General features: G+C 37.0%; 1 protein-coding gene across 1 annotated transcript; it reads left to right on the plus strand.

Moving 5' to 3' along the window:
• LOC109834314 lies at positions 9,543-10,952 on the plus strand. The gene has a single exon (XM_020402311.1). The coding sequence runs from the start codon at positions 9,543-9,545 to the stop codon at positions 10,950-10,952; it is 1,410 nt and encodes a 469-aa protein (XP_020257900.1).

The raw sequence follows: 12,855 nt of genomic DNA on the forward strand, positions 1-12,855 counted from the left end.
CTTTCTGATTATGGGAGAAGAAGTTGAAGATGTCAACCGCTTAGAGAATCCTGGAGGAATAGAGCTTGAAAATTGAATGGAAGGTGTTGCTGAATGCTTTGGCGGGAATGACGTGGCCGAAGTTTTAGAATGTGCTGAATCTGATTTCCCGCCAACATATTTTTCCCAAGATGATTTTTCAATAAAAATGGTACGACCTTTCCATTTTTGCTTTACTAATTGAAAAGGAAAATCAGATAGGGAATCAGGGACAGATTCAGAACTGCCTTGTAGGGGATTTTCCTGAATTGTTGCCAAAACTTCCTCCGGAATTGATGCCTTAGGATCCTCCTCCATATTAGCCTCATTTTGAATTTGAAAAGATTCCTTAGGAAGGCTGCTGGCAGCTGGATTTACCTGGAAAGACGGAGATTTCAAAATGGACGCTGAAGATACCATAAGACCTTTTCCCTTATCTGCTGCAGAATTGATTTCTTGACGAGGAATTATCTCCGGTGACATAGCAATAGGGGCAGTCACTTGTTCTGCCCATTGAGATTCCAAGACGATATCCCCTTGGGCTTCCATAGCATTGAGATGCTTACCTATGACTTCTGAACCAAATTGGCCAACACCAATAGGAATAAGCTCCAAAGAGACCTCTCTGGTGAATGAGTCCACCTGGGAGGTGTAAGAACAAACCACTGTTTTAGGAATGCAATCAGCCGCTTTCACCTTGACTAGAACACGGACATCCTGACCATTAATCTTATCTTTAAGATTTTTACACCCTTTAATCAATTCACTAAAAGGGCTGATAATCTTCTCGAGAATGTCATTTGACCAGAAATGAAAGGGAAGGTTTTTGATTTTGATCCATTGGTAAAAAGCAGAGTTAACTATCTTCATACCAATATTTTCAGTCCATGGCACAAACCACCCCTTAAAATTATCAAAATCATATAATTTCACATCTACAACCTCTGATAACTGAAAAAGAGATGGGAATTCAACAAGGAATCTGTTACCTATAATGGGAATAACTTTACCAGACCATTGTTTCCACTGAAACATCCCAGACAATTTGGTCTTGATCAACTCCAAGGGTAACTAATGCTCATGATTTCCTAAAACATAGCTCAAAGATGGGTTGAACATGCAAGAGTTTGTTAAAACAAATTGAGGTTCTCTTTGCAAAACCAACACTTGTAGAGGTTTAGAAGCAAAGCACCAATTGTATGGATCATAATTTTCTCAAAATACTATTTTAGTTATGGTACTGAAGAAATAAAAGTTCCCTTAAGAAAAAGATAACTTTGATCAACTCATGATAGAGGGTTCAATTCGCATGATAAGGGTTTCACGATACTTGAGGGCTTATGTGTAAAACATACACCTATCAAAACTTGAGCTTAAACTTGTTCACAACTCCATTTCCAAAGTAATGAAATTGAATAAAAACTCTTTGTTGTCAAAAGGTAATTGGAGAACTAGAAACTCGTAGGTTTCAAAGATAATTAAAAAAAAAACCTTTAAAATATATTGCAGCGCAACACCTTAAAAATTATGAAGGGTTTTACATGAAAATTTTTCCCTAAATGTGAAAGCAATAATTTATGGGCTCTTAATTGCAAAACTCTAAAATATCATTGGGATTTATTTGTCAAAAAGATAAGCACTATGTTTTCAAGTGGTCTACTGCAAAAATACAGTGGCAAAAACAGTCAAGTAGGAAACTCACAACTCTAAAAAAAATTTGCAAAAGCAAAATCACAGAGTATAAGGACACAACTGTAAAAATCTAGTAATGAAAAATAAATTCTAAAATAGAGATCCAGGATGAACTCCTTCGGATCTAAACCACAACTAAAGTTAACACTTAGCCAAATCCTTTGAGGACAAAATAGGCTAGATGGGCTCAAAGACTTGGTAAAAGTTTTTGAAATTCAAGATTATGATTCATCATTAAAGATTCTCTAAAAGATTTTTCAGACAACTACTAAGGTTCAACACAACAAGCATGACATGGAAAATCTGTTGTTCACACCCGACTTGGATAGAGAAATACGAATGGTAGAAAATAAAATATCTCAAGGATCAAGTTGAACCTAAGATTGTTGCTTGAGTGTAAAAGATAGACACTAAGAACAGAGGGTTACTACGTAAGATATAAGCTCTATCAAGAGATATAAACATAAACTTTTAGTGTGTATAAATGACACTATCATCACAATTAAATCTAGTAGCTGAGATAACACTACTCTATACTAGACAAGAATACTATAAGTTATTCATGAATCCTTTCATGTCCGCCCATCCCCTAAACCCCTCTTCCTCCTCAGCGCCCCCACCCCTTAGGAGAGGGTTTTTTCCTCCGTCTCCCTTCTCCAAAGCTAACCCTAGACCCCCCTAAACCCTCAGATATTCCCCTCAACCGCTAGAACTCTCTTCATACCCCCCGCCCATCTCCTCCTCAGAAGCAGTCCTATGCCCTAGCCGCTAAGGGTGCTCGAGGCAATGGGTTTGTGTCAGCCCATGCTCGCGAGATCGACTCATTTGCTCGACTCCCTCGAACAAGCATTAATATCATTAGCTGTTCTTGTGACGGTATGCCCTATTTTTCTTTCATCTCTTCAGACCTCCCAAAAATTGAGAATGTGTATGTCAATGTATTGGTGATGAAGTTCTTTGGTGGCCGTCCATCGCTCGAGGTGAACCAGAAGAAAATCCTTAGCTAGGGAATCGTAAATCCTTTCTCCATTGGCCCTCTCAATTCGAGAGCGTTCTTACTTCATTTTCAAAATGAAATTGATCTCCTGAAGGTTCTGTTTTGGCCTTCATCGACCCTAATTACCTTCCCATACAAAATTTTTCGTTAGCACAGCCTCTGTCATGTCAAAGAGGACTCTTGTTTCGCTCCTGTATGGATTTAATTGCCTAGACTTCCCCTCCAATGTTTTCTTCCAGAATTTCTTGAATCTATGGCTAATAAAATCGGTTGTTTCTTGTGTTTGGACAAGGCTACAGCCACTTTGGCTCGTCCAAGTGCTGCTCGTGTATGTATCAAAATCGACCTTCGAAAACCCCCACCTCAATTTATCTGGATAGGTCTCTATGAGGGTTTTAAACAACAAATTTGGTATGATAAACTCTCCAAATTTTGCCATGGTTGCTATGCTCGAGGGCATAATATTGTCGATTGCTCCAAAAATTCTTTGGACATCTCCCAGCACCAAGATTCAATCCATGCTCATGTGCCTCCTACGTGCGCTCCACACGTTCAACAAATTTCTAATGAGTCGAAACAACTGAATTCAGAATCATTTCATCCTCCACTCAACATCCAGGGAAATCCTCCCCTCTCAGCATCCAATCCTCCATCAGCCCCTCCTCTGCATCCTTCAGGAGCAGTCCCCCCCACCTCTCTTCAACCCAACAACAACATTTCCCCCGACCATCTCATCGCCGCATCCCTAGCACCCTCCTCCGACAATCACCTCGAACGGCCAATTCCACACTTCAATTTAGCAGCCCCTTCCTCACCCCAACACCAGATCTCTCATATCCTTTCCCCAACACCAGAGCTAGAAACTCATCCTCTCCTTCCTATGCCGTCTTCTGATAAGGGCATAAGAGTAATTTCAGATCTTAAATTCAAATCTGTGGAAAGTTCTGTAGTGGAGTCTCCCACCAGGCCTAACTTTCTCAATCTAGGTCATCATCGTGACTGCCTCGATTTGATCGATGTGACATGGGAGAGATAGAACATGATGGTCGATAGGGGTAAGTGGTCTTTATTTCTTCGAGCCCAATGTATTAGAACTTCCAACGTAGTTTGTGCGTCCCAGCCTGGCATCCCACCATGCTCAGGACCCATCTCCTCTTCGGGTTCCCCCAGCCCGCCCATAGACAATGAATCAGTCTCTATTCCCCTGGCCTTCGAGCACCTAGCAGGGGGCCGCAAGAAGAGAAGCGTCTCCAAGACGAAGTGAGGACGACTTTTCCTCACAAAGCCTTTAACCGTCAACTAGCCGCATTCAGATCTCGGGCTTCATCGGCAAAGCGCAGTAAATCCTCCTCATCAAGCTCAGTCTCTCTCCCTATCGGTCACCAACGAGACCACATGCTAGCCTCAATTTTCTCTAACTACGGAGCTTTAGATCCAATCCCCCTTGACGGGATATACAATCTCAGAGAGCTAGAGACAGAGAGGGCTGAATCAACTGCTTGAACTGTTACCTATCTTGATTCTAGAATGTACTAATCATATATCTATTTAGGATTATGCCTCCCCCAACTCGGAGGAGGAGCCTATTTCTACATAGATATTTTCTTTTGTATAACTTTTAACAGCAGCTATATTTCAATGATAGGGCTTTCAGCCCTATTTTTACTTCAAAGAAAAAAGAATACTACAACTTCATAAGCTAAGAGATTCAAAGCTTCTTCCATTCCATTTGGATTGGGATTAAACAAGCACTCATAACAACTAAAATTCTCAACAAGAAGATGTACATACAAGATAATGTGGTTAGAAAATTTTAGAAAATTCAACAAAGGTCCTGAAGAGATAATAAAACATATCAACTTGCATAAAGACTTAAAGTCGACAAAGAATTTTATTAATTAACAATGATTTGGGATCTACATGAATAAATATCACACTTCAGGGTGTGATATAATCAAAGGAAAATTTCCTGTCATTAAGGAAAGGAATCAAAGAGCAAGAAAGAAATCTACAAAATGCGGGAACTTATCCACCAGCTCTAAACTATAAATTCTTGTCCTTTGACATTAACTCATCCATTAGAACATCTAAAATATCGGTCAAGGACTATCAAAAATATAAGGATTTAATTATAAAATTACAACAAACATGTAAGACCTAGTTGTAAAAATGTAACAATACTCAAGGGCTTAATTAAGAGTGTGCAATTTCTCAAACTGGATCAATATCATAAATCGATATCTCCTGCTGTATAGATGCAAAATATTTCAGAGAACAAGGCACAATATTATATGAACATGCACAATAGGAAGACACAATATTATATGAACATGCACAATAGGAATAGCAGAATGAAAATAATTGAAATACTAATTTTATACCTTAAGACTGGGCTTGGTAGTCGATGTCTCTAATTGAAGAAAATTATTGAGAGAACATTATTGATTTAAAAACAAAGGGTTTTCTCAAAATATTTTAATAAAACTCATTAGTTTTTAAAAAATAATTTTGGTTTCATGAACCTTCTCCTTCTTCTTTGTGAAAACTTTAACTTTTTATCACGAAAATATCTTAAAACCTTGCCATGCCCACCTATCCAATCGGAACACAAGGCCCGCATACACCACTCTGATGAAGACTTCGTTGCAATAATGTGTTTAACCTATACTGATGGCTACTCGATCATTTTCATTTATTTATCAAAATAGGTCAATTCAGAAAAGATATTTTTTTAGAAAAAGGAACCAATATTAAAAACTGATAATACAACCATACTTCACCATTCATGTTCTTAATCAATCCCTTAATCACAATATGGTTCACATCAACTTCCTAGGTAGGAAAGCAAAAGCAATCTAGCAGAGTGAATTCAACAAGAACTGTCAAAAGAATAGGAATCCAAATAAATAGACTTGTGAATTATAATTTACCTATCATTTTAAACAAATGAATGATAAGCTCCAAGAGATAGTCATCATAAAAAAGATAATGGTGCTCAAATAAAATGGTAGATATATGCAAAAGTGATACATAATAAAAGACAGTAATATAATAGAAAATGTAGGTCATAAAATATGTAGGGCACTGATAAGGGTAATCTCACCCTTAATAAACATAGGGTAATCTCAAAAATAGGATGGGCAAGTTAAAGGAGCGGTCTGAATGGTGCATTTTAGCAGGCGATTCTCCCTGCTAACGTGCTCCTCCGCTTAGATCTCAAATGGCGAAGACGAAGAAGAAGAAGGCTGGAAGCAAAGGAATCTTGAGTGGAGAGCTAAGGGATTCGATCTTCATTTACAAATCCTCGGCTACTGGTGAGTCCTCGTTCAATACTGGAGAATTTTTGGATGGAACAGTTAACTCTCAAATCTCTAAAGGAATGGAGATGGAGAGTATGGGTCCAAAGGGAGCAAAGAAGAAGCTGATGATGAATGATATTCTTGCTAGAGCTGGTTCTGGTTCAGATCCGCTGATTCTTCAAAAGGATGTTGGTTTTAGATCTCGTCAGCTCAGTTCCTCTCCATCTTGGGCTGATGAAAATGAGGAAAGTATTGATTCAGATCCAGTTGCTATTTCCTCTTTGAGAGATGGTAATGAGGAGATTTTCACCCCTTTTACAGATAGAAATATGAATTTGGATGTAGGAAAAAGTTCTTCTAATTTTGATGAGGTAAATGGCCTTGATCAGGATGAGGTTAAGAATCTTAATGCCATTGAGAAAGAAGAAAAGAAATCTTTTGCTAGTCTTTTTTCTGACAATAGAAAATTGGGAAGTGGTTTACCATTAAATTTTGTTCCTTCTTCTAAAACTAATACTGTTACATTCAACGATGAAGAATGGAAGGAAGGCGAAAATCTTTGGAAATTTACTTTGATTGGACATGTAATTGGGATGAATGTCAAATTTAAATCTATGGAGTCCTATGTCTCTAAACTGTGGAGCAGAATATCTATTCCAAGGGTTTTCTTACTTAAGCAAGGGATTTTCTTGTTTGAATTTCAATCTGATAGTAATATGAGAGATATTCTGGAAGCAGGTCCATGGTTTTTTGGCTCAAGACCTCTAATTCTTAAGCCATAGACAATTGAAACTGATATTGAGAAGCTTCAGGATCACTCATATCCAATCTGGGTTCAGTTTCCTAATCTTCGTTTGAATCTTTGGAATTCCACTGGTATAAGCAAGGTTGCTAGCTTGATTGGGTGCCCCATCACTACTGATAAACTTACCGCCACGAGTCTTGTTAGAAGTGAAACTCCCTTTAACTGACCCTCTACCTGATCAAATTCAAATTCAGGGGCCTAATGGTATTAGCTACCACCAAAAGGTCTTATATGAGTTTAAGCCTAGATGGTGTTCTCTATGCAAAAATGTAGGGCATGAAACTCATCAGTGTAGGAGAAACACTACAAAGAAGATTTGGGTGATGAAAAAGCCTGTTGAGTGTAGGAGAAACACTACAAAGAAGATTTGGGTGATGAAAAAGCCTGTTGCTAACCAAGGTGATAAACATGAAGTTAATGAGGTATGTTCTAGTCAGAACCAAAAATCTGACGCTGAAATTTCTCTGGCGGTTAGTGATATCCTGGAAGTGAGTAAACAAGCTCAACAGTGGGAGCATATGCAAGGTGTTGCTGGTTTACAGCATGACACATATGAAGCTGAAAAAGGGAAAGTAGCTGAGGTTTCTCTAGCTGATATCCTGGACGTAAGAAAACATGCACAGATAGGGAAACATGCACAAGTTACACATATTTCTGGAGAAAATGTTTTTGATTCCTTACAACATGCATATGAAGCTGGGAAGGTGAAGGACAAGGGTCATATGCAACAGGTGCCTGGGGGGCTTGCTACTCTCTTTGCTGGCAAACAGAAAGTTAGGTTTACTAGTGTATCTGGTTCTCGTACTGCAAAAAGAGCCTTTATCAATAACTCTGATACACATATTCAATCCTCACACTTCTCTATTTTAGATCATCAGATTTGTGAATTGGATCCCTCCAATACTGATAGAGGAGGGGAAGGAGGGTTAACTCAATAAATGCATTTAGCAATTTGGAATATTAGAGGGTTTAACAAACCCTCTAAACATGGGATAGTTAAAAAATTTATCCAGGATCATAATATCTCTTTTTTGGCTCTGTTAGAAACCAAATTGGCTGGGGATGGTAAAATTCAGACTATTGGAAATAAGATTGCCAAAGATTGGAAGTGGATAGCTAATACAAATATGACAAGAACTGCCAGGATATGGATTTTATGGGACAATGAGATTATCTCTACACAAGTCATTAAAATCTCTGAGCAATATTTGACCTGTGAGATTAAGTCTAAAGATGGGAAATTATTTTGCTTGTTTACTGCAGTTTATGCCCTTAATCATATTGAGGGTAGAAAAGCTTTATGGGAAGAATTATTGGCTTTTAAGAGTAATGTTGATATCCCCTGGGTTGTGGGTGGTGATTTCAATGCTATTATTAATGGTGAAGAGAAAGCTGGAGGTTCTCAAGTTACTGATGCTGAGACTCAAGATTTTCAGAATTTTATTGCCTCTAGCCAACTGCTGCATATCAAAACAACTGGTCTCTTTTTTACCTGGAGTAACAAACAGGAGTCTTCTTCTAGAGTCTGGAGTAGACTAGACAGAATTCTGGTCAATGAGGATTGGATTAATAAGTACACTGCCAGTCAAGTTGAATTTTTGATTCCCCTTTGCTCTGATCACTCTCCAGGTCTTATAATTGTGGGTGATAACAATGTTGAGGGAAAGAAGACATTTAAATTCTTTAACATGTGGACTAAGCATCCTGATTTTTTGTCTTTGGTTAATTCAGCATGGAATCAGGAGATCAGGGGCTATAACATGTTCAGGTTTTGTTCTAAACTCAAGAAGCTTAAACCTGCTCTCAAGGAACTTAATCAATCTCATTTTATGCATATCAACCAACAAGTACTAAGAGCTAAATCTGAACTATGTGATATCCAATTGAGACTCAGTGCAGATCTGTTCAATTCTGACCTGATATTAAAGGAAAAGGATTGTATCAAGAAGTATACTAAGTTGATTGATTGTGAAAGCTCCTTCTACAGTCAAAAAGCTAACATAAATTGGAGATTGCATGCTGATAAGAGCACCCATTTCTTCCACACAGTTATGAATGCTAAAAGGCACAAAAACAGGATTTTATCTTTACATACTGAAGATGGTGCAAGAATTTCTGATACTCCTGACATTATATCAGAATTTGTTCATTACTTTAAGGATTTGTTGGGGACTGCAAGGCCTACTTCTCCTCCTGATCCTGCAGTGATCTTAAAGGGCCCTATCTTAACTTCAGATCAGTGTAGTGACCTTTGTTCTCCTGTTACCAGAGATGAGATTAAGCATGCATTATTCTCAATGTCTGACACCAAAGCTCCTGGCCCTGATGGTTACAATGCCTCTTTTTTCAAGGCTGCTTGGAGTATTATAAATGAGGACTTATTCCTTGCTATTGAGGAGTTTTTCCACTCAGGTAAGCTGTTAGGCACTCTTAACATAACAGCTATTACATTGGTTCCAAAGATTCAAAATCCCAGCTCTACATCTGAATTTAGGCCCATCTCATGCTGCAATGTTACATATAAAATTATCACAAAGATAATTGCAAACAGGGTCAAAAAAGTCCTGGGATACCTTGTTAATGAAGCACAAAGTGCTTTTGTGAAGGGGAGGAGTGTATAACTACACCAAAATTCTCAATAGCAATTAATGGAGGATTGCATGGCTATTTTCAGGGGGCTAGGGTTTTAAGGCAAGGGGATCCCCTCTCCCCTTAGCTATTTGTCATTGGTATGGAGTATTTGTCAAGGAGTTTAAGTGCTTTGAAGGATGATAGGCAGTTTAAATTTCATCCGAAATGTTCAAAATTGAATATTACTCATCTGATATTTGCGGATGATTTGCTTCTATTTAGCAAAGCTGATTTATACTCAGTGGCCAAAATCTATCAGTGCTTTCAAAATTTTAGTCTGGTTTCTGGTCTGGATGCGAACCTGAGTAAATGCTCTGTTTATCTATCTGGGATTGAGGAGGGCATTAAGGCTCAAATTTGCAGCTACTTGAACTTTTCAGAGGGTGTTCTGCCTATGAAGTATCTTGGTTTACCATTGAGTACAAAAAGGCTATCTTATATTGATTGTTCTTCATTGATTGGAAAAATTCAAGACAAGTTTCAGTTTTGGCAGCAGAACAGAAAACTGTCATATGCAGGTAGACTTCAACTTATCAAATCAGTCATTCTTGGTATCCAAACTTTTTGGATTAGCAACTATGTCTTGCCAATCAAAGTATTAGAGAGGATTGATAAGCTATGCTCTGACTTTCTATGGGGTAAAAAGATTCATTTAGTTGCATGGAATACAATCTGTCAGGAGAAAAGACAGGGTGGTTTGGGCCTATTCTCTGCAAAACTTTGGAATCAAGCTGCTGCTACAAAATTATTATGGATGATTCATCTTAAAAAAGATATTTTGTGGGTTAAATGGATCCATGAGAACTATCTACAAACCTGTAATCTTTGGGAGGCTCAAAGTAGAGTGAATGACTCTTGGATGTGGAAGCAACTCCTCAGGGTGAGAGACATGCTGTTGAATAAGTTTGGAAGCTTTGCATCTCTGAAAAATGCAATTGATGACTGCTGTTGCAATGATAAAATCCAGCAATCTGCAGTTTACAGCAAACTGGCACATTCAGCTGCAACTCCAGTGAGCTGGTATGAGACTGTTTGGGACAATTTTAACTTTCCTAAACACTCATTTACTGTCTGGTTAGCTTGCAATTCAAGACTTCTTACCAAGCATAGGCTGTGCAGACTGGGGATTTTAAATCCTAATCAAAACTGTTGTGTTCTGTGTTCTAGTCATCAGCTAGAAACAATTAGCTATCTGTTTTTTGATTGTCAGTTTTCTGTGGGAATCTGGAATGGAGTTATGGATTGGTTGAATTTTAAATGGAGGTCTTGTGATTGGAACATGATCATTGGTTGGTATTCTAACAATTTAAAAGGAAAGGGTTCCAAGAAGAAGTTAAAGAGACTTGCACTTGCTGACACAACTTATATGATTTGGCAGGAACGCAACTTGAGGATTTTCCAGAGCAAAATGAGGAGCTCGCTGCAGGTTCTTCATAATATCAAACTATCAATTTATACAAAAGTGTTACATGAGAGGACAAATGTTCATATGAGGAATCTCATTTTGTAGTTTGTTCTTTTTGATTACCAGAGAATGTCTGGTTTTTATGAGGAATCTCATTTTGTAGTTTGTTCTTTTTGATTACCAGAGAATGTCTGGTTTTTGATATGTTACACAATGTCCATATTGGAAATGAATAAAATTTTTTTGATTACCAGAGAATGTCTGGTTTTTGATATGTTACACAATGTCCATATTGGAAATGAATAAAATTCAGTTCATTTACCAAAAAAAAAAAAAACATAGTGTCAATCCTAAGCATATCTACTCAAATCATAACCATATTGTCAACCCTTAGATCGAAAGGTATAACAAATCACAAGAGAAAATAATGTGAGAATCATCAATATATCAAATAAAGCGTATGATATCATCCACTTTACTGCAACATTTTCATCATATCCTTCATTGTATTAATCATAAAATCAATTATAAATTCAAGCTACTACTACATTGGACAAATATTATTTAAAATTGATCTTTAGTTATGTTCTTATTTAGATATGGAACGATTGAGCCTATTCAACTCGTCTTAAAATGTGTCTCACCTCATTATTTATCCCTCATCACCATGGTTATAATTTCTTTATACATATAATATTTTGTAGTAAATTCCACCGAAGCACTGACCATATAATTAGCATAATATATGATTGTTGATGTACAGCCGATAGCTAACCGCCCATAGCATACATACGTAATCCCTAACCTATGAGATTAAACACCTAACAACCTAGGAGTGGGTTACTAAACCCATCTATATGTACACAAGATTAGCAAAAACAATCATATTAATCAACAATACTCTGCACCATTCATCTTGTAATGATAGTTACAAACTCATTAGAATCAACTACAAGTATATTCATTAATTTATATTAATATACTAAGTTATTTGAGTAACAAAAAACTCCAAAATCTAGTATATATACTTCAAAATGTTAGATCTTAAATTCTGATTGTTAAAACTATTACATATAACACAATATACATGTTAAATTAAAGAGAATCGAAATACTGAATTGCGCAGAAGCGAACCTGAATCCGAAGCCATGAATAATCTCTTGATTTGTGCGGTATAGCCTTCCAGATCTGCACGTTCCTTTAAAAGAGTTCCCTTTTGTTTCTGTATCTCTCTATTCTCTCTTTGATGATGGGATATCAAAATATAGGGGTGAAAATTGAACGTGTGATCTGGGGACCATAACCACTACTTATAGAGATAACTCAAAACTGTTATCCAATTGGTATTTTCTATTTTAGCCCATGATTAAAATAGAAATTACCTCGGTATTTACATATTAAAGGCCCACATCCTTATCTAATACATGTTAATACTCATATCTGTCTAGATCACTTTAAATTGAGTTTATCTTTATTTAACAGTTTACAATAGATAACAATTTCACATATTAGCCCAATGTTGGATTAAGGATCCAACAATCTCCCGCTTAGGCTATATGTGTAACCTCATACTTAGGCATTGCACCAAATAACCATATGAGCTTAACTTTACTGTTATTACTAAAATGCATCTTTATCCAATCACGTCCATCAATCATACCAACATAGGATCAAAGCAGCCTTCGCTACATCTATCATAACTAGACTCATCAATGGTCATGTATGCTAATATAACCGAATGACACAGATCATGATGTGGATGTATAGCATAGAAATGTCATGCAATGTGATCTTAACATGCCTATTTTCAACTGGTCCTCCCTTAAAACTTTAGTAAGATCAAACCATGCCCAAATCAGAGTGTAAATAAACTGAAACTTTATTTATGTAGAAAATAACCTTAAAATATTCATAAACTAAAATAACTAAAAAATATTTCTATATCATAACACATAAAAAGTTACAAAATCCTACTAAAACTGAATATCCTCAAAAGACATGATACCCA

This window comes from Asparagus officinalis, chromosome 1 (assembly GCF_001876935.1).
Source record: "Asparagus officinalis chromosome 1, Aspof.V1, whole genome shotgun sequence".
In the NCBI taxonomy this organism is placed as follows: domain Eukaryota; kingdom Viridiplantae; phylum Streptophyta; class Magnoliopsida; order Asparagales; family Asparagaceae; genus Asparagus; species Asparagus officinalis.